Source organism: Physeter macrocephalus, chromosome 10 (genome assembly GCF_002837175.3).
Source record: "Physeter macrocephalus isolate SW-GA chromosome 10, ASM283717v5, whole genome shotgun sequence".
Classification (NCBI taxonomy): Eukaryota; Metazoa; Chordata; class Mammalia; order Artiodactyla; family Physeteridae; genus Physeter; species Physeter macrocephalus.
The window spans coordinates 20,942,378-20,965,445 of NC_041223.1; the positions used below are offsets into that span (position 1 = coordinate 20,942,378).

The 23,068-nt window shown below is 41.5% G+C and overlaps 1 protein-coding gene across 6 annotated transcripts in view; it reads right to left on the reverse strand.

Annotated features, from left to right (window-relative positions):
* Positions 1–22,342, reverse strand: part of UTRN (utrophin) — a 517,905-nt gene extending 495,563 nt beyond the window's left edge. For 2 of the 6 annotated variants that reach the window (XM_024122704.3, XM_024122699.3), the window contains exons 1-2: positions 21,979–22,269; positions 16,949–17,113 (exon numbers count right to left, since the gene is read on the reverse strand). In XM_024122704.3, the coding sequence (XP_023978472.1) occupies positions 16,949–17,027 (79 nt within the window). In that variant the 5' untranslated portion in view covers positions 17,028–17,113; positions 21,979–22,269. Of the gene's footprint in view, positions 1–16,948; positions 17,114–21,331; positions 21,455–21,638; positions 21,791–21,978 lie in introns of those variants that run through there. The other 4 variants (XM_024122701.3, XM_024122700.3, XM_024122702.3 and 1 more) reach the window with 4 other exon arrangements.
* Between the last annotated feature and the right edge of the window lie 726 nt (positions 22,343–23,068).

Sequence of the window (23,068 nt, forward strand, 5' to 3'; positions counted from 1 at the left end):
TAATTTCTGAGGATATTTGGACTTTATATATGGTACCATTCAATACATTCTGCAGCTTGCTTATACTTAAAATTATTTTTAAGATTTATCAATGTTGATATAATTAGGTCTTTAACATATGCTCTAAAGCAAATGTGTCAAAATATTAATAGCTGATACATTTCAAATGAGGGCACACATATCTGGTATATCATTTCCTCTACGTCAATATTTACTTATATAGACTGCTTCAATATTTTTTTAAATAATGTTAAATTTTAAATTAAAAATAATCCTGTCAGGGTTACTTTTAGAATACAATCCAAATTCCTAACCGTGGCTTACAAGGCTCTTCATTAATTGGTCTTACCTTAACTTTCCAGCCTTTATCTTTACTTCTCACATCCCACTTCAGCCACACTGAGCAATCTGCAGCTCTTACCTCCAAACCTCTGACATGTCATTGATTCCCTCGATCTTAATAGCGCTCCTCACCTCCACCTCCCAACTTTTTCTCTCACTTGTATTCATTTTTCTGATCTTAGTTTAGATATCCATTCTCCCTAGGTGGCTTTCCTGAGGCCCACAGACATCAGCTAACCCTCCCAGGAGCTCACACAGCATCCTGTGCTGTTTTACCTTTTTAAAATTCTAACTGCCTGTTCAGTCTGTTTACTTAAAAGCTTGTGCAACTGCCCTCTCTAGGTGAAAGATAACTGACCCCTGGAATTGTGTCTTAGTCACCCTGTGCCAGTCCAAGTGCTTGCCATATAGTAGGAGCAAGGCAACAACATGCTATTCAAAATGTCTTTTACGGATAGGATGGATGGATGGATGGATGGATGGATGGATGGATAGATAGACAGAAAGACAGATAGATAGGTAGATTCAGACAAATAAGTCCTTCCCTAACAATCTCCATAACATAAAATAGAGCTGAATCTTAAAGCCATATTCACAGCCTAGAGAGACAATTAAATTGGCCAAATCAAAACCTTAGGAACCACAATGCACAGCCCAACAATGCAGAATTTTCAAATAAGCCCTTCTGTTTTTCCTTAAAGGTCAAGGGAACCACCACTCTGAAATGCCAGCTTCTATACTGGAATTTAAAGTTAGCCCACTGAATACCGTAAGTCCCTACATACGAACAAGTTCCGTTCCGAGGGTGCGTTCGTAAGTCCAATTTGTTTGTAAGTCCAACAAAGTTAGGCTAGGTACCCAACTAACACAATTGGCTATATAGTACTGTACTGTAATAGGTTTATAATACTTTTCACACTGATAATACATAAAAAACAAACAAAAATGAGAGAAAACATTTTAAATCTTACTGTACAGTACCTTGAAAAGTACCGTAGTACAGTACAACAGCTGGCATACAGGGGCTGGCATCAAGTGAATATCCTGGGCTTGAAATAAAGATACTGTACTACTGTACTCTATACAGTACTGTACAGTAAAGCACACAAAAGCACAACCACTTGTAGAGGATGCACACATGTGACAATGTACACCAGGCACGTGAACTAACTTACGTGATTGGACATGTGATCACACATTCGCATCTTTGAAAGTCCACAACTTGAAGGTTCGTATGTAGGGGACTTACTGTATTAGGATTTGAAAGATAGAACTCAAAAGAAAAACATGACAATAATAACCTCTTCTTTTTTCTACTCCTCAAACCTCCACGGCAGAGCGTCACATTAAGAAAAGCATTTGTTACCTGAATAATTATGATTTCTGAGCATTCCCGCTTTATTGACTGAACTCCAATCACCTTTCCACCACTTACTTATTCCCTAAATGGAAGGTATTTCTCAACATCTGTTCTTAATTTATTTTCAATTTGCATTTACTCTATCCTATCTCTTGAAGCTGAAATCAGTATTACAGGATGACATTATCCTCACATGAAACATCCTATTGTTCAATTAAAGTTCCTCTGAAATAGTTTTCCAGGCTCTTTTCACACGTAGATTTTCTTTTAGCTGTCCAAGATTATTATTTTCCCTTTAAGATGAGATTAATATTACCTTTCTGTGCTACCTTTTCAAAGAACTTTTATATTATACTACATAAATATGAACAAACTTTTTCTTTTTTCTCATTTTAATTAACCTATTTTTTTTCTGCAGCATGACCTTTCTTTCAGAATATACATATGGAAAAAATTACAAATGCTATTGAAACAATTCAATTCAGTTACCTAAATAAACTGACGAAGAGGCAGTACTTTAGAAAAACAGCAGTAGTCAATGTAACTAAGGAGTAAAAAACTACCTTGAAAATGTATAAATTAATCAAGTCAAGAATATTAATTCTGGGGACTTCCCTATAGGTCCAGTGGTTAAGACTCCACGCTCCCAATGCAGGGGAGCATGGGTTCGATCCCTGGTCAGGGAACTAAGATCCTGCATGCCGCATGGCGCGGCAAAAAAAAAGAAAAGAATATTAATTCTGGAAGAGCTAATACCGAAAGGGCTATAACATGACATAACTTTTTTAACTGTACATCTGATTGAAAAATATATATATGAATTATAATTTGAAAAGCTATACATCAGATTGAAAAATATAAAACAAATCCCATGAGGTGACGTTTACATTGTGGCTTTATACATGTTGTTACTAACTACTAAGGATCTTTCAAATCCTCTGCCCTACTCCTTCTCTACCCGTACCACGCTGGTCCAAACCCCCATGATCTCTAAGCTTAGTTATTTTCACAACTCTTACCTGCTTCCTTCCACCCTTCAGCTCTGCTCCCTTCTAAATTTCTTTCATGCTGTCGACTGAGTTATCTTTTTGATAAACAATACTGAGCCCATTCGACATTAACCCACTTAAAATCCTGTAGTGGCTCCCTACAGGGAAAAGATCAAACCATTCAGCATGCTTCAAAAGAGCTTTCAGGGCTTCCCTGGTGGCGCAGTGGTTGGGAGTCCGCCTGCCGATGCAGGGAACACGGGTTCGTGCCCCGGTCCGGGAGGATCCCACATGCCGCGGAGCGGCTGGGCCCGTGAGCCATGGCCGCTGAGCCTGCGCGTCCGGAGCCTGTGCTCCGCAACGGGAGAGGCCACAACAGTGAGAGGCCCGCGCACAGCAAAAAAAAAAAAAAAAAAAAAAAAGAGCTTTCAAAATCTGGCCCCACCCTCTCCCATCATCTGTGACACGTGTCCCACACTCACCTAACAGCTGCAGACTCAACATGCATTGTTCTTACCCATCAGCTTGGAATGCCCTTTCTCCATGATCCACAGGCTACTTCCTATGCATCCTTCAAGGCACACCTCACCTGCTTTCCTCTTAAGGCTCTCTCTTTCCAGCCCCATCCTCCTTCCCAACAAGGTAAGACTTTGTCCTTCCTCCTCCCATTGTTCCCACAGCCTTGTGTACGTGGCACGGGATTTTGTGCAGGGATGTCTCTTTACACCTCTCTTCCCAGCCAGCCTGAGAGCATCTGAAGAAGAGACACATGTCTTGCTCACCTCTGGGCTCATCATCTAGCAACACTGACTGAACAACAAGCATTTGCTGAGTGAATAAGGTATGTATATCAGCAAGTCTGATTCATTAAACCATTAAAATGCACAGTAAGCTTTTATTGAGCACTTACTGTGTGTGGCGACTAAGCTAAAGGCTGGCAATCAGAAGGTCAAATTAGGAAATCATGTACCCATACACAAACAAGAAGAGCCAAACACAGAAATAAAGAGTGAACAAGAGGGAAGGAGATGGACTGTGGCTCTGTGATCGATCGAAGAATAGAATGCTTTGTGGCATTTATGCTGATGTTTGAAAGGTGGGGATTTCAAAACTAAGGGTTGGGGAGGGAAGAAAGATCAAGCACAGAAAACAAAGCAAGCCCTGTCCCAAAGGCAAGACAAGGACGACTGGCCTCCCTCGCGGGGTATTTTGCAGGCGGTGGGGGGTTGGGGGAGGCTAGAAAGATAGGTCAGCATCAGACTTCCCTAAATGTTGCATTGAAACATACATGCAAGTGAGTTCCCCCTCTGAGCAATCTGCCTTGATGCCAGGTCCCTAGAATAAGATCTGTGCTGCACCAAATTCTCAATAAGGCCAGCCCCAGACAGAGGGCAAGCATGTGTGTGCATTCTCCAAATACCAACACTCTTCTAACAGGCTACATCTCTTGAAAAGGCACACATAAGTTAAAATCATTCAAGTCACTCTGATAATTTTTTACAGACAGAGCATTAAAATGGGATTTAACATATGAGGAAGGGTCTGTTATATTATAGAACTGGCCACTGATACCACATGTAAAACTACAAAAATAAATATCTTTACGTCCTTCAGTATAACATTTTCTAAACACCTATGAAAGGACTATATACGGTAACAAAGTAAACTAGAGCATACATGGAGTTTTATCTCAGAGCCCCCCCACCTCAGAAGGTGGCTTTTGGATAAGGCCAGGAGCCTTCAACACCAAATAATATGCAGATTCACTCTCCCAGCTCTGAGTCATACTTGTACTTTAAATTTTAAAAGACAGTGTCATGCAAATCATATACCTGATAAGGGGTCCTGTTGGTTGCAACCTTTAGAGCTCCCTGAGTAAAATCTGAAACTGGCCCCCATACACAAAGGGCAAGGAGAGATGGAAGAAAGAGGCAGACCACTCCTCATTGGTAGGTGACAGGTTTAATAAGCAAGGGAACTTACATATGAGGCTTGTCTTTGGTGACAGCAGGACGAGTAGATCTCTGCCTGGCCAAATTCTTAAGAGTTTATATAGAGTCCTTAAGGGATTTAGTAATATATATGATCCAGATGGTCTCAATAACACATTACTCTCTCAAGGCTACATCCCTGAAGTACCTCCTAGTGTAGGAAGAGTGAGTGGAACATATATTCCAAGGATGGGGAGGGGGTGAGGAGCCTCTGATTGCCTGGATCCTCCTTGCAGGCCAACCAGCAGTCACATCCCCTCGATGACCTCCTCCAACAGGTTAATATCCAAAAATATATAAAGAACTAATACAATTCAATAGCAAAAACAAACAATCTAATTTTAAAATGGGCAAAAGATCTGAACAGACATTTTCCAAAAGAAGACATACAGATGACCAACAAACAGGTACATGGAAAGGTGCTCCACATCACTAATCATCATGGAATTGCAAATCAAAACCACCATGAGATACCACCAGACACCTGTTAGAATAGCTGTTATCAAAAAGACAAGAAATAGGGCTTCCCTGGTGGCGCAGTGGTTGCGCGTCCGCCTGCCGATGCAGGGGAACCGGGTTCGCGCCCCGGTATGGGAGGATCCCACATGCCGCGGCGCGGCTGGGCCCGTGAGCCATGGCCGCTGAGCCTGCGCGTCCGGAGCCTGTGCTCCGCAACGGGAGAGGCCACAGCAGAGGAAGGCCCGCATACCACAAAAAAAAAAAAAAAAAAAAAAGACAAGAAATAACAAGTGTTGGTGAGGGTGTAGAAAAAAGGTAATTCTTGTGCACTGTTGGTGGGATTATAAATTGGTGTAGCCACTGTGGAAAACAGTAGAGAAGTTCGCCCCCAAAATAAAAACAGAACTACCATATGATCCAGGAATTCTACTTGTGGCTATTTACACAAAGAAAATGAAAACACTAACTCGAAAAGATATATGCACCCCCAGGTTCCCTGCACCATTATTTACAATAGCCAAGATATGGAAGTAACCTAAGTGTCCATCAACGGATGAATAAAGAAAATGTACACTGGAATCTTTTTCGACCATAACAAAGATAGAATTCTTGCCCTTGCAACAACGTGAATAAACCTTGAGGGCATTATGCTAAGTGAAATAAGTCAACAGAAAAGGACAAATAACCTCATGATCTCACTTACATGTGGAATCTTAAAAAAAAAAACATCTCAAAGACACAGAGAACAGATTGGTGGTTACCAGAGGCAGGGGTTGGGGATGGGTAGGAGTGAGGAGGGGGTCAAAAGGTACACACCTCCAGTTATAAAATAAATAAGTTCTGGGGCTATAAAATACAGCATGGTGACTATAGTTAATAATACTGTACTGCATATTTAAAAGTTGTTAAGAGTAGATTTTAAAAGCTCTCATCACAAGAAAATAAAATGCTATAACTATGGTGCTAGAACATATATTAACTAGACTCATTGTGGTGAGTATGTTTCACAATATACACAAATATTGAATCATTATGTTGTATACTTGAAGCTCACATAATATTATTTGTCAATTATATCTCAATTTTAAAAAGACAGTATAATTTTTAAACTGGCAATATAACAATTCACTTTGAGAAATGGATCATTTATGACCTAGAACCAAATTTGGTTTTTAAGTCTATCTGTTTTGGGGTGGATTTTGGTTTTATTTTGTGGTCTATTTGTTTCAAATATATCCGAAAAGCCTTCCTCCTAAGGATGACAGGGGCCAGGGGCTGAGGGAGGGGGAAGAGGAGTTAGTGTTTAATGAGGACAGAGTTTCAGTTTGGGAAGATGAAAAAATTCTGGAAATGGATGGTGATGATGACTGCACAACAATATGAATGTACCTTAATGCCACTGAACTGTATACTTGAGAATGTTTTAAAAGGTAAATTTTATGTTATGTATATTTTGCTATAAAAAAAACATTTCCAAAAAAAAAAATCACAGAAAAAAAATTTACCCACACTTTGGTCAAAAGGGACAAACTTCCAGTTACAAGATAAAGTACTAGGGATGTAATGTACAACATGATAAATGTAATTAACAATGCTGTATGTTATATATGAAAATTGTGAAGAGAGTGAATCCGGAGTTCTCATAACAGAAAAAAAATCTTTTTCTACTTTTTAAATTTTGATTTTATATGAGATGATGGATGTTCACTAAACTTACTATGATAATCATTTCATGTTGTATGTAAGTCAAATCATTATCCCTTAGGTATATACTGGACGCTTTAAACTTACACAGTGCTGGGCTTCCCTGGTGGCACAGTGGTTGAGAGTCCACCTGCCGATGCAGGGGACACGGGTTCGTGCCGCGGAGCGGCTGGGCCCGTGAGCCATGGCCGCTGAGCCTGCGCGTCCGGAGCCTGTGCTCCGCAGCGGGAGAGGCCACAACAGTGAGAGGCCCGCGTACCGCATTAAAAAAAAAAAAAAACTTACACAGTGCTGTATGTCAATTATATCTCAGTAAAACTGAAGGAAAAAAATTTATTCACACTTGCACAACCTCTGCACAAAAGTCTCTGTTCCAATAGAAATATCAATCCCACTCAGGCCTCACCAGGTTGTCTCTTTGTAAGCCTCAATCTTAAAACTGCCTCAGGAATAGATCTCATCAAATCTGAGACTGATCTCAAATTCCACACAATGACTTACAGAAAAGCAATTATGTATCTCAAACCACCCTGGAGGTTATTTAATCAATGAAGAAATGAATATCCCCTTCTGCATCTTCAAAGAGGTTAAAGATTAGAGCTCAAAGACTTTACTGCAAATAACTCAAAGACTATAAGAGATTGGCGGTTTGGTGTTTGGTTAGGTTTGGTTAAATGAATATAAGAACATCCCAAGACCTCTGGGGTGTATTTATAGATCCTTAGGGAACTTGCTGTGGTGGTCCATACATCACTTAACTCCTAATTCATCAATGACAAAAAAAAATCATTATTCATCTTTTAAAATTCACTCATTTTTAAATTACTTTATAGCAAAAAGAAAGTATAGTTATATTAAATGTAAGTACTAGATTTCACCTATTTAAAATTACAAAAACAAGGAGGCAAATACAAATGTAACACCTTAACCTTCAAGATAAAACTAGCAAAATGTTATTATGTTTTTACACTTTATATCATATCTTAGAAATCATCCCATATAAATACAGAAAGAATGTGTGATTTTTCATTGCAAATCATTCCATTGTATGAATAAATTATAACTTAACTAAAAAGAAAAAAAACAAAAGAAAACCAACATAGAGGATGGATGTGAGGATTTTTCCTCACCACGAGTCAAAACCACATCTGTCTTGGAAATTTTTCTTAGAAAAGATAGACAATAAATTTTTATGATGAGTTCAGATGACTCCACAAAAGAATTCAGGATTCGACATTAAGCTTGCAGCAGGAAGAGGTTCAATGCACCAAGCTGAAGACCAAGGTGCTCCATGAAGAAATATTTCAGGGCTGAATATTTTGGTATGATCCTCTGGTTCCACAGACCACAATAAGAAATGCACCAAGTTTCATCACTCTCCTGACTCACATTACACAGTTTTACCTTTGCTCAACATGACCAAAACCCTTCAGAATACAAGGCAAAAGAAAAAAAATGTCCAATACCAAGAAATCCATTACCCCTTAAAATTATTTTAAAAGAAGATTTTGTAAGTAGAAATAATCTTCAACATTTGACTATAGTTCTCCCTGCTCCTTTGAAATGCACAGACCACTTTCACTTTGGTTCCAAGAGTCTTAAGCCTGCCTCCTTTGTCCATAAATCAATGGCACTAAACAGAATAACCCGGCCGAGCTTGTTAAAACTCCAGATGCCGGGACCCCACCCCACTAACTGAATCAGAATCCCCAGGGGTCAATCTGACATGCAGCCTGAGTTAGGAACCGGACAGAGGCTGAACCCAAAACCGGACTTTCAAAATAAAAGCATATGTTTACATCTATGTAATTACTGAACTAATATTAAATCACAAGACTCACATAGCTGATGAGTAGCAAGAGAAGCAATCAATCAGTATTAACCTCAAAATGCTATTCTCCACCTCCAGGTCTTCTTCACGAAAATGTCCTACACCAAAATCTTACTTAGAACATGGCATGTTAGAAATGTGCAAATATTAAAACTATGGAATTGGAGAAGATGATCTAAGCAGCTATTTTTTCAACCACGGCATTTTTCAAAGTTGTGCCACTTTCGAGACATAAAGTCATATTTTTTATTGGATTTCTCTGCTACATCAGAAATGCCATTATGTGCTTTCTTCTGCTTTTTGGGGAAAAAAAATGTTACGTAATTCAATGCTAAGATTATTGAACTAGACAGAAATCATAATTAGCCAACCACCCACCTACCAAAAAACGTTCATTTGAAAATATTCACCTATGAAATGTTATTCTCCTGATCGATATCACGAGCTCAATGGCTGTGCCAAAACTGATTTTTTTTTTTTTTTTTTTTTTTTTTTTTTTAGTAAATTGAGTTTTCAAAACAGGATGTGAGGTTGGACCACTCCAAACCTTAATCTTAGCTACCAGATGAGCCCACGCACAAACAGTTCCTCTTATTAGCTAGGCTAGGAGACCAAGCTTCTGACAGAGAAGGCCCGCGGAATATAAAGAAATCGCAGGTGTTTGGTTGTGAAAAGGCATGAGCACCGAGGCCGGAGAGCTACGGGGGAGCCGGGCCTGCCTGCCTCCCACGCTTGACGGGTGTTCATCGAGGACAAGAGGAAGGAAAAGTGAAAGGACTAGATCCGGCTTCGATTCTTCAGTCCACAGCCATCATTTCAAAGGTAAATATATATTAAAAACTCACACTGACTCACCTTTCAAATACTAAACTGACTGTATTCATTATTAAACACTTACGGCATACCAAAAAAATAGAAAGAGTAATACAGGAAACACCTCTGCCTCCACACGAACAGCCTAAGGAGAAAAAAAAAATCTAACCAATACATGTGAAAGCCCCTGAGTAATCTTTCGCAATAAAATTTTAAGTAATTTTTACAACCATCAACGATATTGCATGTTCCCTTGTTCCCAGAAAATCAACCGTCTTGCATGTTCCCTTGTTCCCACAAAATCATCCTATTGGCATCTAGCTCAAATCTGGACTCAAATAAGGCTCAATAAAACTGAGTTTTCCATTCTGTCTATATAATAAAGTACTTCCACTGTTTAGAACATTCTCCACAATTCATGTTTTTCTCTCAAGAACGGATCACCGACACAGCTTTCACAACCCTAGTAACAGGTCATGAGAATCACATTAATACAGAAATCTTTTCTATGATGGCACTACTTCAGCATAATGAGGTACCAACACAGAGAATATTTTTACGCGCATGACAAGAATAGCTGCTCTCCTCTGCTGGAGTTGAATTTCCACCAGGGTCACTGTCCCTCACCACGAATCCCCAGGGCTCATGGAAAAAAACCAAATCTGCTCAAAGACTCCCTTCAAAGCACAGGTATTCCAGCCAAGTAAAGCTTCAGAAATAAATAAATAAATAAATAAATAACAAAGAAGAAGAACAAGAAGAAGAAGAAGAACTATTTTTCACAGTCCCTTAAACTCTTTAGGAAAATCCCCTCACAGATATTTCTTTAAATGAAAGAGAAAGAGGTAGACCAATGGGAAATACAACATAACCACTGTCTTTTCTAAAGAAAGGCCTCTAAAAGACAAACAAATAAGGTAACTTTCCTCATAGTTTCATAAAACCCCATCTTGTTAAGCAAGTTTACCTTATTGCAAACATAGCATCTTTTTAGGCCTGGTATATATAATATTCCATATTAAACAATTTGTTTTATTTTTATTTCACTGGCCTCTCTTTTCTTCTCTCTCCCTCCCCCTACACCTACCAGCTCTTTCAACGCCAGATACCCATCTGGGCATCAGACCAGGACTTAAAACTGTGCTATATCGCAGTGCATCTGAAATCCACTACCTTTTTTTCACCAGTGAGTTAAAAGCCTTGAGCAGCAGGCAGGGGAAAAGAGAAAAGGGAATTCATGTCAGAAACAGATTATCAATTTTTCTACCTTCCACCCAGAGGACTGCTAACTCTTATTTTCCCCTTTGCTAACTCTTAACAGAGAATGACAGAGAACAGGGGCAATAATCAGGGCCAGGAGCAGCACGCCATCTCCTGCAATCGGCTCTCCTTTAGCAGGGCTGTGATGCCAGCAGGAGGCCTGGAGCAGCTCTGTCTCACAGCCCAGGGTCCCAATCTTGTAACTACGAAGGAAGAGGATATATATAAATACGACTGATACTCTGCAAGTTTTCTAAGAGAAAGATTTAGGTACAAAATTAAAAAGAACGTTCCGGCAGCAACAGAATAAACTACCTGGTAAATTAGGAAACTGGGCACTCTACAGAGGTCAAATGAGGGTTTCTAGAGTCAGATCACCTGAGTTCTCACCCCAGCTCTGGTACTTTCTAGTTCTGTAGCCTTTTTCATTGAATAGACATTGATTGCTCACCTACTGTGAGCTAGACACTGGGCTTGGTCCCAGGGATATATGGGTCCCTACTCTTGTAGAATTAAATTTTAGTAGGAAGGACATTAACAAGCACAAAAAAACAAGAAAAGTACCAGATAGTGATAGAGCATATGGGGAACTTAAATATAGTGATACAGTCAAGAATGACTGGGAGAGCTACTTTCTAAAGTCAGCAGGGAAGTTCTCTCAGAGGTGACACTGAAGCCTAGCTCTAAATGACAAGAAAGAGCCCATCAGGCAAAGGCAGGGGAAGAGGGGTGTGCAAAGGCCCTGAGGTAGGCATGACTGGGCCTTTGGAGAAATAGAAAGAAGGCCAGTGTGGCAAATTATTATACGTCTGTGTGGCTCATGTCTGTCATCTGTGAAGCAGTGGTTTTGAGGATTAAACTCTGAGCACCACATCTGCACACTGTATGTGTTCAGTAAATATAAGTTGCTAGAATTATCATCATTATCGTCATCATCATCAGTGAGATCCCGTCACTGGAGGTGTGCAAGCAGAGGTTGGGTAACCACCGCACAGCCATGGCCAGGTGATAGGGCCTCTAAGGTTCCCTCAACAATTAGATCCCAGGATTACACAAGAATAGAAAAGGTGAAGAAAGAAATGATGAAACTGTTACACTCAGGCTTCCTGCCTAAAGGCTTTGAAAGAATGCTTTCAATCATACAACGATGTGGAGTTTACTGACTAATTCAGTCAACAAATGTTCCCATCTGAGAATCTCTGCTTCTAATCCCTAAGCAGTCAAAATCCTCACTTGGAGCTTGTTGGCACAGTCTTTAGCCCTGAAGTCTACCCTCTAGGGGGGCTTGGAGCTAAAACTTACCACACCAGCACTGAGAAGAACAGAAAAGGTTGACTTATTCTATGTTACTGGCATTAGTGTCAGCTACTGACAGAATAAAATAGTGGAGAGGATATTCTTTGATTTTATACATATCTCAAACCACTTTATTATTTCATGTTTAAAATGTTCCAAGCAGAAGTTTATGCATCACAGACGCCATTGACAACATATTTCACTTAAAAAAAATTCTTACTCTTGGCCTACTCTCAAAATACTTAATAAATTGTTAAACTTTCTGAAGCCCACTAATTCAGGCTATCAAAGATGCACTCAACGGATGAATCTGACTTGCGTGTTTTAAGTTAGGGAAAGATCTACTTTTACCCAAGCCCAGGCCCTGAATCATTAAAGGTCATATTCTTTCAAGTTCTTTTCCAAAAGTCACTCAAATCCAAGGCAAATGTATTACAACCATAAAGAAATGTATGACTTTTATATTCATGAAACTATTTCCTCACCTACTCTTGATATTTCAGATTTCTGCTTAGGTGGTGAAAATGACTTTAAAAAATTATTAAACCTCATACACTGCATAAAGCAAATTAATATTGAATATGGTCAATATAAACAATCCTAATACCTTAACATAAAATGCACCAATATTTTTATGATGCCAGGCTTTTAGACTGTCCAAACTCAAGGATTTGGAGAGAAAGAGGAATCGTCATAAACCAAGAGATAAATTTACCAGTATAATCTCAACATCACTTCTCTTTTCCACCCTAATCTCTATCCCCTCCCCCATAGCTAGTCCCTCAAAAGGAAGAAACATAGAGGAACAGATTTGAATCAAAATTCTCCTATAGGACAACATTCCCTTAAAAAAATGAAAAAGCAAAAATTCAGCATAGAACGCATCCAAGGAGGATCTTTAAAAATATGCATTATAGCTGAGTAATATTCCACTGTACATATGTGCCACATCTTTATCCATTCATCTGTCGATGGACACTTAGGTTGCTTCCATGTCCTGGCTATTGTAAATAGTGCTGCAATGAACATTGTGGTACATGACTCTTTGAATTACGGGATGGACCTAGAGTCTGTCATACAGAGTGAAGTAAGTCAGAAAGAAAAACAAATACTGTACGCTAACACATATATATGGAATCTAAAAAAAAAAAAATGATGAACCTAGGCGCAGGACAGGAATAAAGACACAGACGTACAGAATGGACTTGAGGACACGGGGAGGGGGAAGGGTAAGATGGGACGAAGTGAGAGAGTAGCATTGACACATATACACTACCAAATGTAAAATAAATAGCTAGTGGGAAGCAGCTGCATGGCACAGGGAGGTCAGCTCGGTGCTTTGAGACCACCTAGAGGGGTGGGATAGGGAGAGTGGGAGGGAGACACAAGAGGGAGAGCATATGGGGATATACGTATGCATATAGCTGATTCACTTTGTTGTACAAGAGAAACTAGTACAACACTGTAAAGTAATTATACTCCAATAAAGATGTTAAAAAAATATATGCATCATATGTAGATGATTCCTTTGACTTAATCTGAACTAAAGATCCCTGTTCAACATGTAAATTTTAGAGTACCATGAGAACTGACCACTGAGTTAATATTTACCTTAAAAGAATCAAAAAAGTGCCTTCCAGAAAGCAAGATTGGAACTAATAGGCCCATTCATATCCAAATTTATCGACTGCTTTTTGTAACATAATCCAGCCAAAAGAATGTGATTCAGATCTCAGCTATGCAACTGATAACTTTTCAATGTTTTTTGAAGTAGGAGCCATCAAAAAAAAAAAAAAAAAAAAACAAGTAATAGTCATCACCTTGGCATTAAAACAGTCGAAGCAATTTGAGATTTTTAAGAATACTTTAAAAATATTTTAAAAATATAAGAAGTAATACAGCCTCATTGAAAAGCTTTAGAAAGTACATATGAACAAAAAGAGAAAAATTATAATGCCAAGATGACCACTATTAACATTTTAGTATACACTCTGCTAAACTTTTTTGAAAAAAAATATTTTTCACATAAATGACTTCATATTGCACATATTTTTTATGTAACATCAAGAACATATTTCTATGGTCATATACATACACATACATTTTTATGAATGTATAATCTTCTACTTTATGAATACACGCTAATTTAATTAGCTCCACTGCGTTTCTATATAATTTATTCAAGTGCCCTACACTAAAAGGAACAGAGTAGGTTAACCATTGTTTCCTAAAATTATTTTGCCTATGACATCCTTATTTGAATTACACATTAGAACTTATGCTGCTTTAAAATACTTTGGGAAATTATGATTTCACCAATCCACAATCTTTGATTTTTATGGTGTTTATAAATTTTTTCTGTGATCAACTTTTTGCTTGTATATTTCTGTGTGTTCCCTAGGAACAAAACTCCAAAAATAGAGTTACTGGGCCAACTGGTATGCATATGTTAAAAACATGTAATAGGGGGCTTCCCTGGTGGCGCAGTGGTTGAGAATCCGCCTGCCGATGCAGGGGACACGGGTTCGTGCCCCGGTCCGGGAAGATCCCACGTGCCGCGGAGCAGCTGGGCCCGTGAGCCGTGGCCACTGAGCCTGCGCGTCCGGAGCCTGTGCTCCGCAACGGGAGAGGCCACAACAGTGAGAGGCCCACGCACCACACAAAAAATAATAAAAATAATAAATAAATAAATAATTAAAAAACATGTAATAGGGCTTCCCTGGTGGCGCAGTGGTTGGCAGTCCGCCTGCCAATGCAGGGGACATGGGTGCGAGCCCTGGTCCGGGAAGATCCCACATGTCGTGGAGCAACTAAGCCTGTGTGCCACAACTACTGAGCCTGCACTCTAGAGCCCGCGAGCCACAACTACTGAGCCTACGAGCCACAACTACTGAAGCCCGGGAGCCTAGAGCCCGTGCTCTGCAACAAGAGAAGCCACCGCAATGAGAAGCCCACGCGCCACCACAAAGAGTAGCCCCCACTCGCCACAACTAGAGAAAACTCGTGTGCAGCAGCGAAGACCCAATGCAGCTAAAAAATTAAATAAATGAATAAATAAAATTAAAAAAAAAAAACATGTAATAATTTTTGCCCAACTATCCCCCAATAGTGTATGAGAATAGTCAGTCTTTTGAAATAATCATTTTTAATTTAAAGAATAGTTTGAAAGTTATGGGTACTCATCATACATACCCAGTATTTTTAAACTTATATAATTACTTTTTTATGAACATGGCTAAAGTACATAGTTATAAATATCAAAGGTCTTACTGTAATGGAGGTTGACTCAGAAAACTATTTAAGAACATAACTCCTCACAATTTATAGAACATGACAAGCATGGATACATTAAATTGTCTCACATTCATTTTCCTCCTTGTTACATTTATATATTTCTGGATATACATTCTATACTCTTAAGAAGATATTAGTAATCCCTTACATCGACATAGTACTCTATACTACTAAAGCATTTAAATCAAAAATAATTTGGGGGCAATAAAACATTCTCAGAGCATACTTTAAGATAAGATATTAAGCTGTACCCCCCAAAATATCCTTCAAGCTACACAATAGCACCTACATATTTAAAGCCAAGACTGTAATAACCAAAATCTTTACCAATCAACCAACAATAGGGTCATAGAGGGAAATGTATCTTAAATGCATATCTCTATTAATTTGGAGCTTATTTTCAGTGCATATTTCTCCAGATTCATACAATAAGAAATAACTTCCTAACATAAATAAAGATGGTGCACACAGCAAAAACAGACTTTAGGTTCCTTTTATGGTTTTAAAGTGACACTGGATGCAAGTTTATAGCCCAAAGTAACTCTCAAAGTTACTTAAGTATAGTGTTCACACCCAGGGTGGAGTTCTGTGCAATTTTCAAAACTCAGAACGGTCCTGCCTGCTCAAAAATATCTCCCCATAGAGTCTATCTCAGAATTGTATTTGAAACTTTTTAAAAATACAGAAATTTTTATTCTATAGTTCTGTAGTAGAGACAATACATTTGCATTTTTTTAAAAAAACTCCCCAGTTGATTCATTTGTACAGCCAGAGTAAAAAAGCACTCGGTTATATTAAAAATTTGGGGGAGGGAGTGGTATCTTTAAGTCCCCAATTTAAATGTTCATATGAAAACCATTAATCTGTCTTAGTCTTGTTTATTATATTACCTAAGTGGAAACTGTGCCTCGAGAAGGTTCATAAGAAGTTTCAAAATGGGAAGAACAGGTAGGAGGACACCTGTTGGCCTAGAAATGGTCACCAAATGGGATGGAGGAAAGGCGGTATGGAAGCCAAACTCAAGAGGATCCATCCCAGCAGAAACCACAGTACTTCCTACTTTAAGCATCATTTTTTTTAAGCTGCCTTTTGTGTTCAAGGGGTTTCTTATAAATGAACAGCAATCAACTAACAGGTGGCAGTTTCACCAAGCAATGCCAAGCAACATACCAGGAGACCAAGTTGTGTTGAGAAATGAAGATAGGATACACAGAGATATTATATCACCATTTACAACGTAGTAGTCATTTGTCAGAATTATGTTTCTCAAAAGAAGTTTGTCTCACAAGAACAGTACAAAAAACAAGCCAATAAAAACCTGTGTTTTGGGCTTCCCTGGTGGCGCAGTGGTTGAGAGTACGCCTGCCGATGCAGGGGACGCGGGTTCGTGCCCCGGTCCAGGAAGATCCCACATGCCGCGGAGCGGCTGGTCCCGTGAGCCATGGCCGCTGAGCCTGCGCGTCCGGAGCCTGGGCTCCGCAACGGGAGAGGCCACAACAGTGAGAGGCCCGCGTACCGCAAAAAACAAAAACAAAAAAAAAAAAACCCTGTGTCTTCTAAGTAGTTTATGCATAAAAATCATTCATTTTCTTAAGCTACCATTACTTACCAGATCTGGACTTAATGATGTCACTGAACTCGTTCTGCCCGTCGTCAGCCCTGGCCTCGTGTTCTCCATACTTGGCCATCTTAGCTGAGTTTCAGTATAATCCAAAGACTTTACAAGGTCCTCTTTTTAAGACTTTCAGTTTTCTATAATGATCAACATCAATACCTAAAGAGAAATGGGAAAGTATTGATTTGAAAAATATATATATGACTATAATATATATGTTGACATATATATTAACATATATAACATATTACATATATTGCCATAATATACAACTATAATATGTATAATGACTATATAATATATATGACTATAAATATCAAACTATACATTATATAGTCATATACAGTTATATAAAGTTATATATAGTAACCATTCATTCGGCAAATATTCACTCAGAGACTATGTGTAAGGCACTGATCTGGGCAATGGAAATATGACTATCAAAAAGAGACACAGCCTGTACTATCTTGAAATTCATAGACACCAAGCAATTAATTATATAATGAATTATTTCATTATAATACTAATATGTTACAAATGTATAAACGAGAAGCACAGAGTAGTATGAGCATACAGAAGAAGAATCTGATTTGCTCTGGGCAATTAAAGAAGGCTTTCTTGAAGAGGGGACATTTGAGCCAAGCCTTCAAGGATGAGATGAATTTAATTAGCCAAAAAGAGAGGTGGGAAGAGAATCTCCCATGTTAAGTGGCAGGAAGAATCATGGAGCATTCACGAATCTGAGCAAAGGCCAGTGCTTTTGGAGAGAACAGCCAAGAGGAGAGAGACCTGTTGAACTAGGTGAGGTAGAAAGGACCAGGGACAGGGCCTTAGAGACCATGTCAAGGCTTTCCTAAAAAGCAGTGAGGGGACTTTCCTGGTGGCACAGTGGTTAAGAATCCGCCTGCCATTGCAGGGGAACACAGGTTCGATCCCTGGTCCAGGAAGATCCCACATGCCGTGGAACAACTAAGCCTGTGCACCGTAACTACTGAAGCCCGCGCGCCCTAAAGCCCACGCTCCACAACAAGAGAAGCCACCACAGTGAGAAGCCCGCGCACCTCAACGAAGAGTAGAAGAGCAGACCCTGCTCTCGGCAACTAGAGAAGGCCTGCGCGCAGCAACGAAGACCCAACGCAGCCAAAAAAAAAAGAGCAGCGGGAATCCAGTAGATGGTTTTAAGCTGGGAAGCAACATGATTGTGGCCTAAATAAGGGTAGATGGAAAGAAGTGCGTGGACTTGTGGTATATTAGATATTAAGTAAAGGTCAATAGGATTTGGAAACTGATTGGATATGAGATGTTCAGGATACTGAGGTACAAAATGCCTGCCCAATTTTGGCTTGGGCAGTTAATTGAGTCATTCACTGAGCTGGGGAACACTGGAGGATGAGCCTCTAAAGGCAGAAATAATGAGTGTGATTTGGATTTACTGAGTTTGAGATGCCTCTGAGATATACAAGTGGAGATAACAAAAAAGTCTGATCTCAGGAATGGTCTGGATTATATATAAATCTGGACGGTTACATGTTATATCCATTGACAGATTTTATTCTGGAAAATACATCATGAATATTCTGCTGAGAATACATATCACTCAAAATAATTTTAATCTTTAGCAATTAATTAGTCAGAGGCACCTTTAAAATTTAAAGAATTGAGGATTCTATCCTGCAGTACCACTTTTCTTTAAGAATGTCAATAATAATAGCCCTAGTACTTTCTGGAACACAATGCCCAAACAATCCAAACAGAATCAGAATTCAAGTTTAAGTTCAGCAACTTGGCTATATCCTAACATCCCCTATGAGCACCCCAAATGCCAGTTAAATAAATTAATCATTTAATTGGGAATATAACAGTCAACACATCCAAATACTAATCTACAAGCAATAGACATTAATTCACATATTACAATAGATATCACAACCAGAGTTTACGGCTAACTAGGATTAGACAACCCAGTTCTTTATCTCAAGGATATACCATGTGGCATTACTATTTTGTAATATATTTCATTTCACATATTTATGAAATAATTAGAAGTTTTACATATTACAATGTTTTATGACATATAACATTCAAGGAAACACCATATTATTTTATAATATATAAATATATAAAATATATTATTTTTTTCCTTACCAGTTAGGAAAAAGGTGTGTTCTAATAATAAAGAGATCAAAATTACCTTAGAAAAATGTTTTAAGTGTTAAAGTGTTTGACTCACATGAAAACTGTGGTGGATTGCTGAAGCTTTAGGAACAATTTCCTCTCTAGTAGGGAGGAATACATGGATTGGATCATCAGGCTGCCAGATTTTGTGAGGGTATAAAAAACATTTTTCATTTTTTATATTGTCCCCTACTGTTATACTTTATGGATTATTATGTAATTAAGTTCATTTTGGGGGGTACATAACTGCAAAAGATCTGCTGAATTCTTAAGTGTATTTTATTATATTCAGGAACCAAAAACTTTGTTCAGAACAATGCACATAAAATTTCATTATGGAAAATCAGTTTTGCCCCAAAAAAATTCTCTTTACTAGACAGCAACTAATTATTCCCTTTGAAAGATATTTCTAATGCTCTCCTTCATAAGTGGTCTTAGCCAAGGGTCTTCTTCAACACTTTCCAAAGACTTTTCCCAGTCCCTAAAAGATAAGTAAACTGTTCACACAGAACTTTATTTCATTTGCACATTAATGTTCCTTCATCAGAATATTTTATTTTGCCACTATTTAAGATAAACTCTCAAATTTTCTCTTCTTTATATGCTACAAAGATACAGCAGTAAGGGGGATCAGAGGACAAGGAAAGAATGGGAAGGTGGGAGAAGCACAGAAGACCATTTTAACAGTAACAGATACCCACTGACTGACACTTGGTGCCACTAATGGGCAGGGGTCTCCAAGCTGAGTAACATATGGCAGCAATTCATTATTGGTTGTCAAAAGACAGATCAAACTTTCATCACTAACAATGTGCCTCCGTGTGACCCTCCACTTCTACATCAATAGTATGGAAGCAAGGCCATTTTCCACACCAAGCTAGGCGAGAAACAGAATAAATGAATGGGATATTGCTTTACAAGCTTTAAGCCCTCTACAGTTGTAATTTATTGTTACCTCTGCTCTAGGTTCTGTTGCCTTATAATGATGTTCTGCACAGTTTAGCCAGCTCTTTCTCACTGAAACCAGTACACTCTGTATTCACCAGCTTTCTTCAGAACGTCTCTGGCTGTCATATGCACCAGAAGCCGTGAGTGTGTGGCAATAAACCGGGTTGAAAGTATGGGGGATGGCCTTATGGGCAAATCTAATGTTTTAATTTTTTTTTAATTTGGAAATTATAAAATGTAAGAATACAAACATGTTTAACAATGTGCAGTTACGATGGAAATATGGTGTGGGTCCTTAGGCAAAAACTATTCATTCATTTACACCGGGAACCAAAACCTAAGAATGCTAGAGAGTGGAAAAGGAAGCCCAGAGGGCCAGAGTTTGCGGCTCCGCGTGAAACTTAGTAAAAGACACCGCCCAGTGCCAAGAACTGCCATTCATTCTCGGAAGCGTTCCAAGGGAAGGTTCATACTGTTGTGGTTAATGCTGTTTACAGAGGCAATCAATTTTAGGTAAACACCTGAAGGAGAGTTAAAGAGCTGTCTCATCGGTCCCATAAATGCGGGTCCAGGGGGCGGGGAATGACTCCGCGTAAACCTTGGCCCTCGCCGCCTGGCCTTCTGGAAGCCAATGCACCCAGGAGCTTCGCATTCCAGCAGCTCTCGCCTGACTCGCGGCGCTATCGGCAGGCTGCGTGCCCCGGGCCCACCAGCAACCAGCCCGGAGGGGCCCACCCGACTTCCTGAGGCCCATGCAAGTTACAAAGGAATGGATGAGCCTACTGCCGGGGGTCCCTGAGGCCGCGAGCTCCCGCCCGAACCCCGGGAATCGGGGCTTCCCCGAACTCGGTTCACGCCCGCTACGGCAACTGACCGTCCCAAGGGGAGTTCCATGAAGAACCGACCCGCGAGGCCCTGGTGACCCAGGTGACCTGGAGGTTGGTAAAGAGGAGGCTCTCCCCAGGGCATCCCTGTGAGAGGGGCTGTTAAACCCAGGTTAGACCCGGGCTCCCCAGTTAAGCGTAAAACAAAGTGTGAGTTCCCTGGCTCTTGGAAGTCGGACACGTTTTCTCCTCCCCTTGAAACAACCCTGGCACGAGTCTCTTTGGTAATCTGGGGCTTGGCGAAAAAATGCACTTTTAATAGCGTGCCTTTTAAAAGTTGCACAGCCTAAAATTAGTGCTGTCTTGGTTTTCAAAGGAGCCTTGGGCAACCAGAGCCTCGGACCCGGAGCCACAAAGGGATATGAATTACCTTACCACTTGCAGCAAGAGATGCCAAGGGTCCGGGAAACCAGAAGAGGCGACGCGCGGGACTACGCACCGACCGAGCGCCCCTCGTCACCTCTCCAAAGCCCCACCCTCGGGAGCAGCAACGGCCCGGAGGTCGAGCACGTTTCCTGCCAGGCGGATAGCTGGGAACCTCTCCCCACCCTGTCCTTGCGGACACCTCCGGGGCCCCGCCTTCCCGGGGCTGGGGTGTGTGTGACAGGCCCTCTAGGAAGCCACGTCCCCTCTTGGAGATCACTGGCCCGGCGCGCACGGAGGCGCGACCCTCTCACCCTAGCCGGGAGGAAGCCTGGAGGAGTCAAGACGGAGCCCGGAACCAGTCGGAGGAGTTTGGGTCGTTCGCTACTACACGGATTCCGAGGACCTTCTCGCCCGAGCTCTCTCCACGTTTCTGGCATTCTCCGTCCCGCCGCGGGGAGCTGAACTGGGGTTCCAAGGAAAGTGCAAGCAAAAGTTGGTTACGTCTTAGGCTCAGCCTTGAGAAGGAGCTCGGGACGCTGATCCTGAGCGCAGGAGCCGCAGAAAAGTCCATCCTCCCCGCAGCCTACGCCCCGTTTCCCCGGGGCTGCGGTCACATTACCCGGCCCGAGGCTCAATAATGCATGGGCTTACCTGCTCCGGTGACCCGCGGGCCCTCCTCGCCTGCCCGCCGCCGCCGCCGCGTCCCGAGCGGGCCGAGGGCTCCTCTGCTGTGTTTGAGGCGTAGTAATCGCGGGGGTGTGTGCGAACGTGAGCTCTGTGATGCGATGTTTTTTAAAAAGCAACTATGGAAAACCAGACAAGATCCGAAAGAAAAAAAATTTTTTTTTGACACCCGACTGAAAACGCCCCTAACTTGTGCAATCTTTCTGCCCCGTAGTTCCGCCAAAAACAAAAACAAAACAGTCCAAGTGCAAACCTGGAACGGGCGCGCAGGCACCAAGTTTGCCAAACACTAGAGAGTTTTCCGTCTGCCGAAACGACCCGCAAGGAGGGGGGCACCGCTCCCCGAGATTCCCCAATCGGCTTCGGGAGCCGGAGGCTCCTCCTCGCCCCTCGGCGGGAGAAAGCCCGCTGCAGGATGCGGCTGCCCGCTCCCCTCCTCCGAGGAAAGGCGACTCCACAACTTTGTGCGCGAGCGGCTCGCTCCTCCGGCTCCGCCTCCTCCCTCCCCCCACCTCCGCGGGCCTGCCCCTTTGTTGGCGAAGGGAGAGGAGCGCCGGAGGCCCTGGAGGCGGGGGAGGGCGCAGGACCGCCGGGGTGCGCGTGGACGCCCTCCTGGGAACTGGCTCTTGTCCGGGCACTCGGGGTTCGCTCTCCCGAGGAGGAGGGGGCCGAGCAGGTCCGGCCAGCCGCTCCCCCTCCCCCTCGGCTCTCCCGCCCCGCTGCCGCAGGGCCGGCAACTTTGTTCCAGGAGATCAGCTCCTCTCGGCTCCGGGTTTGGCCCCGGCCCGGCCCAGGCGGCCACCGCAGGCTGGGCTCCGGGAACGTGGCGCCCGGGGTCACCTGACCGCGCGCCCCGTCAATCAGCGCCCGCCCCGCGCGCCCTCCCCGGCTGCAGCAGCCGGGCTGGCGCTCGGCTGGCCTGAGGCGGCCCACCCGGAGTGGACTGAGTGCCGAGAGCCCAGAGCTGGCATGGATGCCTCGTGCTGACACGATCCCCTTTATTCAGATTATCCGAAAATGTGAGTCACACCCACCCCAGGCAAACCTGGTCTTTAGT